This window comes from Puma concolor, chromosome C2 (genome assembly GCF_028749965.1).
Source record: "Puma concolor isolate L17-30 chromosome C2, mPumCon1.1.hap2, whole genome shotgun sequence".
In the NCBI taxonomy this organism is placed as follows: domain Eukaryota; kingdom Metazoa; phylum Chordata; class Mammalia; order Carnivora; family Felidae; genus Puma; species Puma concolor.
The window spans coordinates 5,568,917-5,588,458 of NC_141675.1; the positions used below are offsets into that span (position 1 = coordinate 5,568,917).

General features: G+C 49.1%; 1 protein-coding gene across 2 annotated transcripts in view; it reads left to right on the forward strand.

Moving 5' to 3' along the window:
* The window catches only part of ITGA9 (integrin subunit alpha 9), a 344,865-nt gene that overhangs the window by 15,431 nt on the left and 309,892 nt on the right, over nt 1-19,542 (forward strand). For both annotated transcript variants that reach the window (XM_086720437.1, XM_086720438.1), the window contains exons 2-4: nt 2,622-2,749; nt 4,169-4,275; nt 13,676-13,799. In XM_086720437.1, the coding sequence (XP_086576563.1) occupies nt 2,622-2,749; nt 4,169-4,275; nt 13,676-13,799 (359 nt within the window). The remainder of the gene's footprint in view (nt 1-2,621; nt 2,750-4,168; nt 4,276-13,675; nt 13,800-19,542) is intronic.

The window sequence follows — 19,542 nt, forward strand, 5'->3', positions numbered from 1 at the left end:
GAGGCTGCAGGAGCAGCCGGCGAGCTTCCCGGGGTGCTGCTGAGGGGCCCTGGGGAAGCTCGGGGATCTGTTCCTCTCGCCCCCCGCCCCCCGCCCGGAATCGAGTACCAACTCTCAAGACCACCTGGCAGGAAATGCTCCGGTGAGGGTGGGTCTTCCTGGCTCCGTGTGTCCCCAGAGATCCTTGGTGACCCTTTGTGTCGTCAGTGTGTGGGCGTTGAGGGATTGGGCTCAGGGCGCCGGGAATTAAGACAGGACCCACATTCTTGCCGGCTCAGTCAGCAGAGCGTGCGACTCTAGATCTCAGGGTCGTGAGTTCGAGCCCCACGTTGAGTGTGGAGCCTACAAAGACAGGACCCGCGTCCCTTCCCGTGAACCTGATACCGTGTCTCTGGGCCGGATTAGTATGGGTGTCCAGCCTTTGCTGAGGGTCCATCTGAAGGTCCCAGACTTTTGTTATCTGATGTATAGACCTCCACTCCTTTCAGCTGGGGTGCTGGGGAGGGAACACCATCACTCTGCTGCCAGGGTAGGGGTGGACATCACGACCCCAAGGTGAAGGTGGCTTTCAGGACAAAGTGAGGGGAGCCTGGGCCACATCTCCAGGGAGGCTCTCTGGGGTCATTCTAACCTCTGCTAGGCTGCTTTTCCACAGACACATGAGGGATAACGCTTTCTGTCGCAGGGTTGGGGGCACAGCACACTTCACGACGTGCCTGGAACCTTTCCAGGTGAACGGTATCTCCTTTCTAGGCTGCTAGACGTAAGGAGCAGGTCATGTTCTTGTTGAGCAGTGGCTTGGAATTTTCTACTCTTTGGACATCGGTGTAGGTCTTGTTCAGGGTCTCACCTTACAAGTCCTCTTCCAAATGGCTTGTGGCTCAGCACACCCTGCCTGATTGGTGCCACTTAGTATTCTAAACACTGCTCTTGGGGCGCCTGGGTGGCTCAGTCGGTTAAGCGTCCGACTTCAGCTCAGGTCACGATCTCACGGTCTGTGAGTTCGAGCCCCGCATCGGGCTCTGGGCTGATGGCTCGGAGCCTGGAGCCTGCTTCCGATTCTGTGTCTCCCTCTCTCTCTGCCCCTCCCCTGTTCATGCTCTGTCTCTCTCTGTCTCAAAAATAAAAAAAATAAACACTAAAAAATTTTTTTAAAATAAAAATAAATAAATAAACACTGCTCTTGATCACTCTGGAAACAGTGCATACAAATGCAGGGCAGAATCGTTTCTGTGACATCTGTAGGGAGCTTGTTGCTAGTCCTGCCCCCCCCCCCCCACCCGATGTCCTACATCCACACAGCCCTGAATATGTCTCGTCTGTCTTCTTAGCATGGCTTGCTCTTTTCCTCCAGTGGGGAGGGGCCCTGCAGGGGCCATCCTCCCCCACCCCACTGACCCCGGCAGTTTCCGGTTCAAGATAAAGGATGTAGAGCTTCCTTCTTGCCCTTATTCACATGTGAACTATTCTATCTCTGGTTTGCCTTGGGACAGAGGATGTGGTTTATAATTCGACACTCCTGCTGTTTCTTTCCTATTGCCCCCTAAGTACGTATGTTTTGGGGGGGGGAGGGGGAGAGGGGGGCACAGAAGAGAAATGGCATCTCTAAATTTCCTGCTTTTTATTTTTTTTTTTACTAAAGCATCCCACACATCCAGGAAAGTACCCATGTCATATATATGCAATTCAATGAATTATCATAAATCTGAGTAGACACTACTCAGGTTGGAAATAGAACATGATAAGCACCCCTGGAAAGCCCCCTCTCCCTAGCTACACCGGCCCCCTCGCTCCTCTCCAGAAGTAACCCATAGCATGACCTCTAGCACCAGTTAAATTTCACCTGCTCCGAACTTCAGATAAGTGGTCTCAGTGAGTACCCGTTGGCCCTCCTGTCTTTTGCCCGGTGTTGTATTTGTGAGATTTACCTGCGGAGCTGTGGTTGGCCAGCACTTGGCATTTTCGGCCCTTTCGGTTTCGCCTTCTAGTAGGTGTGAAGTGGCCTCTCACTTGGGTTTCTCTGACAACTAATGCAGTTGAAGATCTTGTCTATGTTCATTCGCCATTTGGTTATCTCCTTTCGTCAAGTATCTGGCCCACTATTCTATTGGTCTGTTTTTTTTTTTTTTTTTTTTTTTTCTGATTTATAGGAGTTCTTCATAGATTGTGGATAGGAACTCTTTGCTTGGATGTGTTCCCAGCCAGTCTTAAGCTTTAAATGTGCCTGGAGAGGGGCGCTTGGGTGGCTCGGTTGGTTAAGCCTCTGACTCTTGATTTTGGCTCAGGCCACGATCTCACAGTTCATGAGATCGAGCCCTGTGTCGGGCTCTGTGCTGTCAGTGTGGAGCCTACTCGGGATTCTCTCTCTCCCTCTGCCCCTCCCCCACTCATGCTCGTTCTCTCTCTCTCTCTCTCTCTCTTTCTCTCTCTCTCAAAATAAATAAACATTTAAAAGTAATGTGCCTGGAGAAAATCTAACAGGCTCACTGTTGGAGGCCCTCCCCCTTGGGCCCCCTAGAGCATTCAGGCAGCCCACCCACCACTGGGTGAGGATTTAAGCATTGGCCTCCTCTTTGCCGGTACTGGGTTGTGACAGAATGTCCTTTCTTCTTGATGTGCAGGGTCCTTGTGGGCGCACCAAAGGCAGAGTCCAAGTACAGCACTTCAGTGAAGTCCCCCGGGGCTGTGTTTAAGTGCCGCGTCCACACCAACCCTGACCGGAGATGCACCGAATTAGACATGGCTCGAGGTGGGTGGATATCACTGCCAAGGTGGAAATGGGTTCCGTGCCCTCCCACTTCCTCTTTTTCTTCTCAGGGTGGCCTGATCATTCGTCCCCTCTCCCTTCCTCCCTCCCTCCCTCCCTTCCTCCTTCCTCCCTCCCTCCCTCCCTTCTTCCTCCCTCCCTTCCTGTCTTCCTCTCTTCCTTCCTTTCTCCCTCCCTCCCTCCTTCATTCCTCCCTCCCTCCTTCCCTCCCTCTCTTCCTCCCTCCCCTCCCTTCCATCCATCCATCCATCCATCCATCCATCCATCATATGCTAGGTACCTGTTACTCATTAATCACTGAGACATACTGGTGAACAAAACAAAGATCTTGCCATCCTCGACCTTACAAATTAGTGGGCCAAGAGACATTAAAATGAGTAGTTGAGTGCAAGAATACCAGAGGGGAGGTGGGTAGTTGATCTACACCTGATTGGAAGGACTCACGGTAGTTAGCCGGGCAGGTATGGGAGGCAGAACATCCAAGCAGAGGAAGCATGTGCCATTTTAAAGCTCCGAGTGAGGGCAGTGCAGCTGGAGTGGTGGGCGGGAGCGGAAGTGGAGGGGGTTGGCAGGGTGAGCTGGGGCTGGCTCACACAGGGCCCAGTAGGCCGGAGTAAAGTGTTAAGATTTCATGCTGTGCACGAAGGGGGAGGCCATTAAAATTTATCGCAGGTTTTATATTTTAAGTAAGGAAAGATGTGATAGACTTCAAAGCTCACCTTGTAGTCCAGTGGAAAATACATGATCCATCGTCTTTGGAATCAGGTGACTCTGCCTGGGTTCAGAGCCTAGCTCTGCTAGTTACTAGTTGGGACTTACTGCGAAAGTCCCGCAGCCTCTTTGGCCTCAGTTTCCTTGTCTGTAAAGTCAGGACTAAGATACCTACTTTACCTGACTACCTTGAGAAGGACAAATGAGATAATAGAGGTGACACATAGATCTGTACATAGTGAGAGCTATTTCATTATAATCCCTTTGTGTCCTCACTTTCTCCAAAGTTCTTTCCCATCTAGAGCTTCTAATTTTTTTTTTTTAATGAAGAATTGTCATGATATTCGTTAGCTGAAAAGGACAGCTGTCCATCGTGCCATTGTGTTCTTTAGTGCTGCTCAAAATGTCCGGTTTGCAAACTGCTTATTACTGGTACGTAACAGATGAAGGAGCTAGCTTCAGAACGTAAATCACTGCACCACTTCCCTCCTCGAGTAAGTCTTGCGATGAAAAAAGTATTGGCTGAATCAAACGGCATGCATCGCGCTGGAGTTGATTTCCATTTTGTTCCAAGTTCCTTATTTCCTCACTGGCAGGTGACCAGCACTTGGACTGTAGACCACCCTTTGAAAAGCAGCCAACGGAACATCATTTCTCTAAGCAAGTCTGGCTTTTCTCTTTTTCATCCAGGGAAGAATCGGGGCATGTCGTGTGGAAAGACCTGCCGGGAAGACAGAGATGACGAGTGGATGGGGGTGAGCCTGGCCCGGCAGCCCAAGGCTGATGGCCGCGTGCTGGTAAGTGCGGCACTCTGAGGGTGAATGACTTCTAGATGCCTTAGGAAGGCTGGGCGGCACGGTGACAGGGGCGTGGCCTTGAGGTTGTTGCCCGTTCTGGACTACTGCTTGAACAGATGACTGATCTTTTTATTTTTTTTCATCTGTCAGATTTCAGTGCCCGTCCCGGGGTGCGGAGATATGGCTGTTGAAACGTGATCGTGTTTGTTGCATAAGTATTTTTGTGAATGTGTGTCTTTTAAGTTGAGGTATAGTGAGCATAAAATGCACAGAACTTAAGATTGTAGTTTTATTTTTGACAAAGGTACACTCCTGTGTGACGCCCTGACCCCCATCGAGTTATGGACTATCTCTGTCATCCCAGAAAGTTCTCTTATGTTCCTTACAAATCAGTTCCTCCCACCCCAAGGCAACCACTCTTATGATCAGTACTACCATGGGTTCCTTTCGATTTTTCTAGAACTTTGTATAAATGGAAAGCTACCTGTGTGCTCTTTTGGGTAAGACTTCTTTCACTCAGTACTTCTGAGATTAACTTCTGTGTATCAGCAGTTTATTCCTATTTATTCCTACATAGTATTACACATTAGGAAACCCATGTTATTTTTGGCCCTCTACAGTTGACCTTTGAACAACACGGGTTGGGACTGCATGGGTCCACTTATTCGTGGATGGTTTATAGCACTCTAAGTGTATTTTCTGTTCCGTGTGATTTTCTTAATGTTTTCTTTCCTTTAGTTTATTGTAAGAAGAGAGTAGTACATATAAGACACAAAATCTGTGTTAACCTCCTTTGATGTTCTTGGTCAACTGTTAGGTCAATGAATAGGTCAACTATTCGTGAAGTTGTTGGGGAGTCAAAAGTTATATGCAGATTTTCAACTGCATGAGAGGGTCAGTGCCCCTAACCCCCACTGTCATTCAAGGGTCAACTATATTTGGCTTCCAAAGTGCATGTGGCCTTCTCAGGTCCGTTAGGTGTGTCGAGGAGGTGCAAAGAAAAGTCTTTGTCCTGGAGGCTTTGCGAGAGCTACGCCATCCAGTGAGGTAGTTGCCAGCCATGTGGAGTCCGTGCATTTTAAGCCAATCTAATCAAAAATTCAGTCCTCTGTACTAGCCACATTTCAAGTGATAAGTAACAGCATGTGGCTACTGGCTACTTTGTTGGACAGCGCACAGAGGAAACCCTTCCATCGCCACAGAGACTTTTACTGGACTCCACGAGACAGGCGTTAACTGCCTCCGAAGTTTTGTCCACTTTTCCTTTTTCTTTTACTCTCTCCTACGGAGGTATGACCCTACATACCGACGCACGCAACTTGATGCGGACGGCTTGGTGGCCTTTTCATACACATGCTCCTGCATCCCGTAGCTAAGGCCAGAGTGTTCCCCTACGCCCCTCTCCACTGAGAGAACCAGCATTCTGACTTCATAGGCCTTTTCTTTTCATTGGCTTTTCTTGGAAGCTGTGTGAAGCGTTTTCTCATAAAAGCAGAAGATCAAGGAGGGAAAACACTACCAGCTGCCCTTCATTGAGGGCTTCCTCCGGGCCACGTGCTGTAAAGTTGAGGGTTTTATATATTTATATTTTATCCCAGGAGAAACAGGTTTTCCTTCAGGATCTAGGCAAAATGTTTCCTTCCCTGCCTGAGGAGCCCGCTTTTGTGTTAAACTTCTCCATGGAAGAGGCTATTTGTGTGAATTCGGCCTGCCTTCTCACCACAAAGTTAGCATCTGCCCCTGGTCGGCCCCTTGGGGGAGGGAAGAAGCAGCTGGATGCTGTCACCAGTGTGGAGGGACCTTCCTACTGGAACCACTGTCGGTCTGTGCAGGGCCCCCAGCCCCTCTGTTTGTCTCTGTGTCCAGTTTGCGGGCTGCCCTGGACCATCTCCAGGCCTCCAGACGTAGTGGCCTGACCCTGACCGGACAACTCGGCCCCAGGACGGCTGGAATGTTGTCCGCCATCCTCTAGAAAGGAGGGAAGAAGCTGATCCATCTATAAATCAGGGTGGCCTGAGGTCAAGACTCAGCACAGAGGCGGTGGCAGTCTGGTGGAGGCAGCCCACACGATGCTGCAGGGCGCGTGGAGCCTAGAGCCAGAGGTTGCTCCTGTGAAAACGTTTCTTCCTCCCACAGAAAGATGAGCTCTGTGCAGCCAAGAGCTTATTTCCAGAGAGTTCTGTGTCACTGCCAATCAGAGGAGGGGGCCACCTCTGGGGACATGAATGGCAGTGAGGATCGTGGGGATGAGTTAGCAAAGGAAGCTGAGAAGGCGGAGCTGGGGCTCAGGGTGATGGTGCCACGACAGGGTAGCCTGCCGTGATAACCCAGTTCTCGTTCATCGCACGCAGAGCTGTTTTCCTCACATCTTACACGAGCCCGGCTTCATTCGATAAGCCAGCCTGTGGGTGCTGGGGAAAGAGGGCACCCAACAGCATCCGTTTTCCTCGTGGCTTTGTTTTTTTCACTGTGGTCAAAGACACAACCTAAAATTTACCATCTTACCCGTTTTTAAACGAGCAGCACAGTAGTGTTACCGGTGTGCACATTGTTGGGCTACAGACCTCTCAACTTTTTCACCTTGTAAAACAAACTCTGCATTGAACACTTACCCCCATCTCTCTCCCCCCCCCCAGTCTCTGGCAACCACCATCCTTCTGTTTCTAAGAGTTGAACCGCTTTCGATAACAACGTGAGTGGAATCATGCAGTATTTATCTTGCCGTCGGCTTATTTCGCTTGGCACAATGTCCTCAAGTTTCATCTGTGTTGTAGCGTGTGACAGTATTTCTTTTTTCTAGGGCCGAATACTATTCTATCCACTGACGGATGTTTGGGTGGCCTGGTTGTTGTGAACAATGTTGCTATGACCACAGGTGTGCGATGATCTCTTCAAGATCCTGTTTTCAGTGTTTTTGTATAGCTGTCCAGAGGTGGCATCACCAAACCCTATGGAAATTCTATTTTCAATTTTTTTGGAGGCACCGCCACCCTGTTTTCCCACAGTGGCCGCACCATTTTACATTCTCACCAACAGTGCACAAGAGAAGGGTTCCAGTTTCTCCACATCGTTGCCGACAGGGTTTTTCTTTTTTTCTTCTTTTCTTTAAGAGTGGCCATCCTGATGGGTGCAAGATGGTATCTCATGGTGGGTTTGATTTGAATTTCCCTAGGAATTGGTGATACCGAGCATCTTTTCACGTGCTTCCTGGCTATTTGTATGTCCTCTTTGGAGAAATGTCTGTTTGACTCCTTTGCCCATGTTTAAGTTGGATTGTTTGTTGTTGTTGAGTTGTCCCGGTGGCTTTTTGCACCTGTGACGTCTTGCTAGGAAAGGCTTGTCCTGAGTCTCCTCTGTTCCCAGCCCCCTCCGTCCTCCCAGTTGAGACTCTGCTTCCTCCTTGAGGCCTGTCATTGGTGACTGCACTTTCTGGAATAAGCCTAGCATCTTGTGTGTCGTTCGGAACTCAGCATTGTGTTGTGACCTTTGTAAGTGTAGTTTATCTTGCATGTATGTCTCCTTTTTTATGGAAGCTGCCTGGGGAGAGACCGCATTTTTTTCACCCTTTTCACTGTCAGTTATCAGTGCCTAGAGATGGTCTCTCTAAGGAGGGGTATCCAAAAGTATGTTTGAATAGTGGAAGGGCAGAGCGTCACTATTAAAACAATTAGAAAGCAAATCAGTTGCCTTCTCTTCTTGGTGGCTGAGTGGTTGATGGAAGCATGAGGCAAAATGCTATGAAACAGCCCTAGAAATGATAGGTGACAAGGTACAAGGAGAGGTGACTTCATCCATATTTACATTTTGGAGGCCTCGTATCCATTTGCTTTTTCTTTAAGGTGTCAAATCTACCTGTCAAGGCTTTCTGCTAGGCAGGCATTTGTTTTAAAATTAAACACAGGAAGATGGGTGTTATTCGAACACACTTTGAGCACTCAGGAGGTACCTGGGGTGTGAGCGTGGGACCTGTGTCCCCATGGAACGTAATATTGGATTCCATGGTGGCTTTGAAGAGGGGGAGGTGGGGTGAGTTTTTTTTTTTTTTTTGAATGGCACCAGGTGCTGACTTCCAAGCATAGAACAGATGGAGAATTTGAAAGCCGCGACAGGGTGTCAAGTGTCTCATCGACAAATGACGTTTTCCGAGCCCTGAACCCGGCAACGAGCTCTGGTGGGCTGACTTTGGCTTAGTGTCTGCAGTCTGGGCTCATAGGTGTCGTGGTGCCTTCCTGTTTTCCATCCAGATGATACCAGATGCAAACACAGCATCGGGATTAGGGGCAAGGCCCTTCCCACGCTGTCTGCCTGCTCCCCCGTGTGCAGACGACCATTTAAGAAATAGAGAAGAAGCAGTCTTTGTTGCCATGGCCACCCAGGCAACTCCGCATAGGCACGGGCCCTTTTCTTGGATTTGGGAGGGCACCTCAGGATGTTCAAGTCTGATGTCTTCTGCTTGTCATTAGTCTCCAAGGCTCAGACAACATTTGTTGAAGCATCCAGATTATTCCTCGTGGCAGCGGCGTTCTGGGCTCTATGCCTCGTCCTTCCTAAACATCAGGGAGGCCCCTGTCTGCTCACGACTTCTCATCTGTCCACTTCTTTCAAAGCCGCGGCATACGGTGTTGCGTTTACTTCCATTGCCGTGTTTCCTGGTGGTGATGGCCAGAGAACGTCTAATGTGCTATAACACATACGGAGGAAAGTACACAGATGATTTGTGTTCACTTCGATGAATTGTCATTGGGTCGGCAGTCTCAGAAGGACTTTCCCAGCATTCCAGAAGCCCCTTCCCTGGGCCTCCCAGGCTACTCCCTCCTCCCTTGGAGCCCTTGGAGCAGGGCTGGGGGGTGGGGGGGACTTCCTTGCCGGGTGGGGTGTTCTCAGTGGCCTGGGGCCTGGCCCTGGCTGTGCAGGGTGGACCTGAGGCGTGGTAACAGCTCTGGCCATCTGTGTAAGAGGGTGGGGTGGGGACCTACGTGTCTTTGTGGCTGAGCCATCGGGAGAGGCCCAGGATCCTCCCACCCCCTCCCCCAGAAGGACGTGCTGTTTCCATACAACAAAAAAGACCTTTGTAATAAATTGCTCATTTTCTCCTTTTTATTTTTTTTTGGGGGGGGGTAGTAAAAAACAATCCTCATAACTTGAAAGATGTCAAATTCTAAGGTTTGGGGTAATGTGAGACCATCTTCCCCTTTTTAGATCATTTGGAATCTGAGTTTGATTAGTCTTGTTGTTTCTAGAGAATGTGCTTCTTTTCCTGTTCTTCCCTGCTCTGCCCCCTTCCTCCCTCATGGCAGAACTCATTTGGAGAGATGGATGGGGTTAGTAATCCTTTGGAGACAGTCCCTAGGAATTTTTTTTAATGTAGGGGTCAGATTGACATGTGTGTGTATATATAATGATAATCAAGGCTAAACAGTCTTTTCTTTCTGTAATTTATATTCAGAAACAGTCTTCTTTGTTTCCCTACATGCATACTGCCTTTGACACTTTGATCTCTGACCTCACAGTATGCCTGAATTTTAGTTTAGTTTACTGTGAAATGCAATATTTGGATTTTCTAGGAATTCTCCAAGATCACTCCTTAAACAATTTATGGCACTTAAAAAAAACAAAACAAAAACAAATGAGGAGACAGTAAACTAGACATTAAATGTAGAATGTCCTTCCTTAGAAGAGTCAGCATGCCCCATGATAAATACCCGCCCCTTTGTACGGTCCCTCCAGCCCAGAAGTCCAATAAAACATGGTAAGCCCTGGAAGCCAAGGGCTTTGCTGAATCTATAAGCTAAACTGGAAGTAATTTACCAGCCAACTAGATAAGTGATTCAAGTTTGCGAGCCATCAGAACTGAGTCAGGGCTAAAAATTTAAGAAATCAACTGTTTGGTGAAGTGGAGTGATTATGTGCTTTGCGATAGATTTGCACAGGTCCTTGAGAAACTATGCTGTCGGCACAAAACCGTATCAAGTGGGGAGGAATGAAGGTGGTTTGCAGTATAAGGAACAACAAGAGGTTTTCCTGTGTAGTTTAATCTCACAGGGCAAGCACCAATGTGTGGGCAGATTCACATTTCCGGTAGTTTTGCCCTTGGGCGGTGAGTGGCCTTGTCTTCAAGGGTCCTGCGGGCGGTGGATTTGAAGGAATGAAGAGCAGAGAGGCTGGCAGGCAGTGATTTTCATCAGAAGATGATCTGAGGGATGACCAAGCCCCAAAGAGGCCCCTCTCTCCCTTGGTGACCTGGGTATTTCATTCGACCCCAGAATGGTTATCTCAGGGGTGTTGGGACCTCTGGGTAGGCCAGTAACAACAGTTACTAGATCTCCCTTAGGGGGTGGGTTTGACTGCTCCTCAGGCAGGAATGGGAACGTTTTTAAAACATTTATTTATTTTTTAATTTACATCCACATTAGCATATAGTGCAACAATGATTTCAGGAGTAGATTCCTTAACACCCCTTACCCATTTAGCCCATCCCCCCTCCCGCCACCCCTCCAGCAACCCTCAGTTTGTTCTCCATATTTAAGAGTCTCTTATGTGTTGTGCCCCTTCCTGTTTTTATATTATTTTTGCTTCCCTTCCCTTATGTTCATCTGTTTGTCTCTTAAATTCCTCATATGAGTGAAGTCATGTGATATTTGTCTTTCTCTGACTGACTAAATTCACTTAGAATAATACCCTCTAGTTCCATCCACGTAGTTGCAAATGGCGAGACTTCTTTCTTTCTTATTGGCAAGTAATACTCCATTGTATACCTATACCACATGTTCTTTATCCATTCATCTGTCGATGGACATTTGGGCTCTTTCCATACTTTGGCTATTGTCAATAATGCTGCTATAAACACTGGGGTGCACGTACCCCTTTGAAAAACCGCACACCTGTATCCCTTGGATAAATGCCTAGTACTGCAATTGCTGGGTCGTAGGTCATTCTATTTTTAATTTTTTGAGGAACCTCCATACTGTTTTCCAGAGTGGCTGCACCAGTTTGCATTCCCACCAGCAGTGCAAAAGACATCCTCTTTCTCCACATCCTCGCCAACATCTGTTGTTGCCCGAGTTGTTAATGTGAGCCATTCTGACAGGTGTGAGGTGGTATCTCATTTGGTTTTGATTTGTATTCCCCTGATGATGAGTGATGTTGAGCATTTTTTCATGTGTCTGTTTGCCATCTTGATGTCTTCTTTGGAGAAGTGTCTATTCATGTCTTTTGCCCATTTCTTCACTGGATTATTTGTTTTTTTGGGTGTTGAGTTTGATAGGTTCTTTATAGATTTTGGATCTTAATCCTTTATCTGATCTGTCATTTGCAAATATCTTCTCCTATTCTGTAGGTTGTCTTTTAGTTTTGCTGATTGTTTCCTTCATTGTGCAGAAGATTTTTATGTTGATGAGGTCCCAATAGTTCATTTTTGCTTTTGTTTCCCTTGCTTCCGGAGACATGTTAAATAAGAAGTTGCTGGGGCTGAGGTCAAAGAGGTTTTTGCCTGCTTTCTCCTCTAGGATTTTGATGGCTTCTTATCTTACTTTTAGGTCTTTCATCCATTTTGAGTTTATTTTTGTGTATGATGTAAGAAAGTGGTCCAGGTTCATTCTTCTGCATGTCATCGTCCAGTTTTCCCAGCACCACTTGCTGAAGAGACTGTCTTTGTAACATTGGTTATTCTTTCCTGCTTTCTCAAAGATTAGTTGGCCATACGTTTGTGGGTCCATTTCCGGTTCTCTATTCTGTTCCATTGACCCAGATGTCTGTTTTTGTGCCAGTACCATACTGCCTTGATGATTGCAGCTTTGTAATACAGCTTGAAGTCGGGGATTGTGATGCCTCCAGCTTTGGTTTTCTTTTTCAAGATCACTTTGGCTATTCGGGGTCTTTTGTGGTTCCATACAAATTGTAGGATTGTGTGTTCTAGCTCTGTGAAGAATGCTGGTGTTATCTTGATAGGGATTGCCGGAATGGGAACTTTCAAATGGAAAATGGACAAGGTTTTCTAGTGAGACAAGGAGGACGCTGAAGCCGTGGGTTCCTCCGCGGTAGGCAGCACTTGCTGGCTCTGAGACTTAAGGGAGCCACGCTGACACTTGGGCTTCCCGTGTGGCAAATAGGAATTCCCAAGACGTCTCTGGCCTCCCTCTAGCATTGCAGAAGAAATCAAATGTGGGCCCTGTAGATGCCGAACGTTGTGACCTGTTGTGCATTCGAAGGAAAGAGACCAAGAAGTTAAAAGGTCTGATTATTCTGGGATGCCAAAATATTTGACGGCTCAGTCAGTTGAGCGTCCGACTCTCGATCTTGGCTCATGTCGTAATCTCATGGTTCGTGAGATTGAACCCCACCTTGGGCTCCACACTGGCAGTTCAGAGCCTGCTTGGGATATTCTCTCTCTCTCTCTCTCTGTTCCTCCCCTAGTCTCTCTCACACTCAAAATAAATAAACTTTAAACAAACAAGCAAAAGCTCTGATTATTTTAGAATGCAATATTTTAGGAAAATACATTTGTAGGCCAGAGTGGACCGGGGGCAGAAGTGAGTGTGTGTCCATGAGAAACAGGCTGGGCAGAGTGCCCGCCCTCGCGGGAAGCGGGTCGGCCCCTAACCAAACTTGTGGGTGCTGGGGTGTGCGAGGTCGTGCGCACACATGTAACTGGAGCGGGCAGGTGTGTCCGAGTGGGGGACTTCTGTGGTGGGTGGGGAAGGACGCGCCCCTCCCGCGTTCCTGCTGCTCCCCCCAGCCCAGCGTCCGTTGGACGTTCACTTCCACTCTTGCCCGCCTGCGGGCTCCACACCGTGGCTACGTTCTCTCTCTAAACTGTAAACCAGGTCATGCCACTCACCTGTGTGAGACTGTCGGCTTCCCTTGCACGTCCACGAAGGTAATAGTCCCCACGGTCTGCAAGACCCCCGTGGGCTGGCCCCATCCCCTCTCTGACCTCTTCCCTCCCACCACAGTCCAGACCCGCCCACCTTCCTTTCCCTCGAACCTTCAAGCCTTTTGCGGGGGCTTCCTCTGCACCCAGTGACCCCTCTCCTGGAACACTGTCCTGCACCCTCAGCGTGGCTGGTTTGCTCTCCTGTCTCCCTGACCTCCATCCTTCCCACCTCCAGAGTCTCTGTCCCATAACTCCGGTCTTTCCTTCCCGGTGCTCAGCACTAGGTACAGTCCTCATTGGTTTACGTATTTGTTTCCTGTCTCTTCCTAGTAGCCTCCTGGGGTTTGTTCATGTAGGTTGCCGATGCCCCAAACAGCTGATGCCAAGCTCTGGCGGGACAGGAGGGAGGGTGGCTTTCTGGCCCCTCTGCCCCTCTCCTCCCACACAACCACCAGGTGTTGCCTGGGTTCTGCTTTGGGACCTGCTGGGGCTGACTTTCCTGCTCTGACCCCCCTCTCTGTCCTTTAGGCCTGTGCCCACCGCTGGAAGAACATCTACTATGAAACAGACCACATCCTGCCCCATGGCTTCTGTTACATCATCCCGTCCAACCTCCAGGCCAAAGGCAGGACGCTGATCCCCTGCTATGAAGGTGAGAGCTGCTGATTCTCACCCCCATCCCCATGCCAGATCTCCACCCACAAGGTACCCAAAGCCACGCCCATCATCTCCGTTCCCCTCAGCTTCCCAAATTCTGACCAGAGGCAGCCCTGGGTCCCTGATTGGCCTCTTGGCACCCACAGCCCCACCCAGGGAATGGGGTGACAAGGGGGCCATGGTTCCAGGCCCTGCCCAGCCCGGCCCATCTCTGCCCCAGAGTCCACGGTGCTTACAGAGCTATGTGAAGTCTCAGACCGAGATTCACTGAGCCTCAGCCAAGCCATCAGGCAGAGGCACTGCCACATGCTGTGCAGCCTTGGGAAACGTACTTTCTCTCTCTGGACCTCAGTGTCCTCACCTGAAAATTCAGAGGTTGGCCCAGAGAGTCTCCACAGTCCCAGCTCCCAAAGGATCCTAATGCTCCGGAGACAGCTCCACGGACAAACGTCCTGAGGCAGGGGGAAGAGGAGACTCAGGATTCAGTCATTCCGTGACATCCCACGGCTGACCTTCCTTCCCATGCGGTCTGTGCACCTCATGGTAGTTTTCAGACCTTGCCAAGGGGCACCTGGGGTCTTAGAAGGAAATGTATTTCTCAGGCTCCCTGCTTAAAACCTCCAAACACCTGGGCACTGGACCATGAGCTGATCATCATCATCACTGTTGTTATTATTATTTCTTAAAAAAATTCTTTTTGAGCTGATCGTTATTTAGCTCAGTTGAACTTGAGCTTGAAGAGTTCAGGAAACACTCTCCTTTTCATCAGTTTTATAGCTTGTATATCAGGTTTTCTTTGCTTAGTTCCGAGTGAGATAGAACTCGCTTTCTCTTTAAGTGCTGTGCTGGTTATATTCCCCCTAATTTATTTGTTTGGACCCAAGTCTCCACCAGCCTCTGTTCACGTTTCCTCTGGGTCTCCCTGGGGTTTCCCAGGTTTCAAATCTGTGGCCACCAAAAATGATTCTGAGAAATGCTGCCTGGGCACATTCATTTTTCTGCCTCATGGAGGACCCTCCAGGGCCCTGAAGGGGACTCAAGTGTCCCGAGCAGGTGTTCCGTGCAATGTCCCCGCAGAAGAACTGGCAGGGTCCCTGCAGGAGACGCCAACCCCATCCTTCCGTGAGGGTGAGCCTTGTTCTTTTCCCGTGTCAGCATTTGGTCAGCTGTCACCGGGCCATGTGGGGAAATTGAACTCTGGCCCCCTTTGTCTCTGCATTGTCCCGGTCAGAAGAAAAACTTCATCTGAAAAATAGGTGTGATGTAGTCCGTCAAGAGGGAGGGATAGATAGTATGAAGACACAAATAAGGGGTCAAGGCGGTGTCCTGACTGCCCCAGCCTATTCCTCACTTTGTCCCCCCAGGAAGAAAAGGCAAAGCCCCTGGAACAACTTTTTGGGTAGCTCGTTGGCCCAGGGAGAGGTGAGGAAATCGATAGAGGTACTGAAGGCAGTGACGATGGAATCCAAACTAGTTACGCAACATGACCAGCATGTTGGTTTTCCCAGGAGACGTGTTGTGAAATATGGACACGTTGCCGTCCCCAGCGATTCTTCTGTGTACCCCTATAAGAATCAGAACGCAAAAGGACAGACCTCTGACGCGGTCGCTGGAGCCCAGTGTTATGTGCACCACCAGCCACCATGGCTCACACTTCCGGCACGTCTGTTGTCCTCAGATGTGAGATCAGCACTAGGCCGGTGTTGGTTTGGGGACTTCACACATTCTCTCACTTAATCGTTACAATCCCTTAGAACGTAGCTATTCTTTGCTTGGGTTTGAAGAGGGGTAGTTTTCTGGAGGTTGTTCTAGAAGACGCCAGTGGGGGCGTGGGAAACGAGAAAGGGTAGGAATCGCAGCCCAATAAGGGATGCTGCCTAACAGGCTACCGTCGTGGGCAAGTCTCGGGAGCTCGGGGGCCAGCATGGAGCACACCTTGGAATTACCCACCTGAAGAGTGTGGGGGCTGGAGTCTTTCCACCATTCTGTCCTGCCGTGTGTGGGGGCAGGGCAAGGCCCCTGGCGGAGAGATGTAGGTGCCGGAGGCCAGGCCGCGTCACGGAAATGGTGAGGGCCGAGGGGAAATGGGTGGGGCCCCCAAAGGTGGGCTTGGAGGTTGGTCTTCTCCTGTGACAGATGAGGAAGCTGAGACTCCATTTAAATAAGTTGCTGGAGGTCACTCCTACAGTAAATGTTAGAGCTGGGATTTGGATTTCTCGTCTGTCTGACCTCAGCAAGTCATTTTGTGCCCTCTTGGTTAGTGGTGATTTCTGTGTGTGTTTTGAAATTTCCAACTTAAATGAGACTTTAATAAGAGCCAGTCAACAACCCTCACAGAACAAGAGAGGGCGACTGAACTACCAGACGTGAACGTTTTGGGTGTCGGTGCTCTCAAGAGCAGGCCCTGCCTGCCTTCCCCGTTGCTGGTGGCTCTGGTGTGATGCTTGGCAGGAAGATGTGAGCCAAGGAGGGCCACAGCGAGGCCAGGTGACTGTTCCACAAGTGTCCCTCATTCACAAGTGTGTGTGAGCTCTGGGCCTTCAGAGGTGTTGTGTGTGTCCCCCACCCCACCCCACCCCCCTGGGTGCTTGGGATCCTCACCATAGGACGTGGCCCCTGTGGCTCACTGGTCCCAGACAAGCTACGTGTGGAACAGACTTGAACTGAACCTACAGCCAGAGCCCAACTAGATGGCCAAACCCCAGCTGATCTGTAGGAGTGGGAGTGAGAAACGAATGCCTGTTATCTGTCACAGATTTTGTGGTTATTACGCAGTTTAAGCTGACACGGGGCTCATCTTGTGATCCCAGATTCCTCACACGACAGTGGATATGGGATCAGCTCAGGCTTCCAGGATTACTCTTCCACTGTTCCTTGGCTTAATGGTGGCCAAATGGAGCCAGCCAAAAAATAAGCAAAATGGTGGTCCCTCTTCACCCCGTCCCTCTGCCTAATCCTCCTTTCCCATGAGCACACACACTTCCGTGTCCTAACTCAACACTCCCCCAGGAGTGTTGGGGTATAAGAGCAGCCCCTAGAACAATGGGACACTGAAGAGAATGTTTCTGTGGTGCTTGGTCCTGTGGAGGCAAGAGTGGTAAGTGCTCAGATTTCTCTAGAAGACTGGCTTGGCAGGATGGGGGATGCCAGCCACAGAGAACCCTGGCCTGGGCTCTGTTGACTTTGGGGATGTCCACCTCCCAGTTCTGTGGACTACTTTTGGTCTTAAAGCAACCAAATTTTCTCTTAATGTGGAAAAACTCGGTGACTCAGGCTCTCTGGTCCAAGTGGGGGATCACGTTACAGCTAAGTACGGTACAACTAAAATATTTCACAATTTGACAGGACCTTTTGGATATCATCTCGACCAGCCTATCTTTATTGAGGTCTAGAGATGCGGTGTGGCTTGCTCCGGGCCAAGTTTTTCGTTCCCTCCCGTTATTCATGTGCCATGCAATGGAGAGGCCAAGTAGCCTGGTGGCTAAGAGCACAGACTCCGGACCCAGACTGCCAGGGTTCGAGTCCTAGCTCTGCCACATTGTTAATGTGCTGAGCTGTGCCTAAGCTACCTCAGGGGTCTGTGAAGAGGACGAAGTGAGTTAAAACTTGTAAGATCTTAGAACAGTGCCCTGTGTGCGTGTCCACGTGAGCGTGCGCACTAAGCATATATGTGCTTGTAGTCTGTATTCCGTGCTAATGTACTATATGCACGCTAGGCAAGTGTTTGTCAATCACTGTGGGGTTCCTGATTTGTCTGCTAGGAATAAAATCCACACAATCTTAAGTGCCTGATAAATCAAACCCAAGTGACCCAGTGCCAGCTGTCAAGTTCCCCATCCACAGGGGAAAACAGTGGAAACATGATGTTTCACAAGTGGGAGAGCCACGCGGGGGAGAGAATCTCATGCCAGCGTAAATACTACAGGGCACCTCTCCCCAAGGGCCCAAGCCGCATCCCGGGTCTAAGTGGCCTTAAGACCACTTAAGGCCTTATTTCAATTTGCAACTCCTGGAGGAATGGATACCCCCTTAGAGTCTGCACCCGACTGGGGCTCACGGAAGAAAGGAACGGTGGGAATCCCAGTGTCGGTCGTGGTGGTGGGTGCTGGGAGGGGAGGAGGGGGCCCGGCTGCTTCTGGGTGTGCATTTTGTGGGATAGCTGGAGGACCACTGAAGGGCGTAGGAAGCTGGGCTGGGGCCTGCTCTTCTGCCTCTGTGGCCTTACGCCTGTGGCTGGGCCCTCCGTGGGAATACATGCCGTGATGCCTCCCTGGCATTACTTCGGAAGGTTATTGTCAGGGGCTCATGAGAAATTTCAGAAGTGCTAAGAAAGACCACACATTGTTCTCTCGTTGCGGCCTTATTATGGGTCTCGCTGAGGGTCACCTGTGCTCTCTTCAGAATGTTGCAAGTTTGGTTTAATAGAGGAAAGCCTCGAAGTATGTGGGCCCCTGTCCAAACTGTCTCAAAACTTTTGAATTCTTAAAAAATCGGTCTTTGGCACAAAGACATTTTTCTCATGACTTTTCAGGTGCTTCCTGTTTCTGGGTGGGTGGGAAATGCTATCAGAATATCCTGTTTGGAACCAGGAAATGTAAAGGGAACGGGAAACAAAAATGAACTTAGGACACAAAGTAAACCAGTGGAGCATGCCGTTAAGTCAGCCGTTTAGTTTATGTTTGATACAAGAACAGCATCATTGCTACCATATGTTGTTTGGTTTTATCAGAACGTGTGGGAAAACGAGAGGTTCAGTGGGACGGTGAGGGGGGAAGCTAGTTGTAAACTGAAGAGAAAGCTCTGTGAAGCCTGGGACTGTCAACCAAGTCCTACTTGGGGGCTCCCAGAAGTTAAGTCAGTGCATGGAGACTCTGAGGCACAGAGATGTCTTTCATCGTTTGCCCTTGAGCCCACCGAGGCAAGAAGCCAGAGCTCGGCAGCAGTGGGGTCTGAACAAGTCCTCTTTTTACCGCGACAGAAAAAGCCTCACGAATATGGAAAAACCAGGGAGGAGCTCTGCTAAATTACCAAAGAGTGGTCCAGGTAAAACACTGATGAACAGGAGCAGGCAGAGCAACATTGGATATTAGACCCGGTTTCAGAATCACTTGTCCCTGTGGTTGCACCCACAGCTCCTACTTTGGGTGACTTTGAGCCTCGGGACCCTCATCTGTAAAAATGGGGAGATTAATCCCTCCTGAAGAGGTATTTGAGATATATCAGGTGCCTAACATAGTTCGGAGCTCAGGGTGAACCCTCAGTAAGTATGATTTTTCTAATTAAGTGCTGTTACAGTATCCTTAAACCTTCTGAGAAGGTTTCTAGCCGATCCTGCTTTAATGACTAGATAATGAAGGCTGTAGAAAGTCGGATATTACAAAAATGATTTGAAGGCTCTATGAAAAGATTATAATTTCTTAAATATCTTTAAACATCCTGTTGGCACGATTTATTTGCTTGGTGACATCTCCTCTCCCCTCCCTCCCCCCACCCTTTTTTTTCTTTTTGTTTTTGTAGATGCTCTCAAATTTAATTCATGCCCTGTTTAAACCTTCTCATGTTGGGAATTGTTGGGGTCTGAATTTATCAAATTTTACTGTGCTTTAAAATTGTCCCATTGATGCCCAAGATTTCTGTGCCACTTTCCTTCTTTCTTATCTGGGTGTGACTGGCCTTTTATTCCCAGCTGATTTGTATCTCTCAGGACGGTGCTTATTTCTAGAGAAGGAAATAGATCA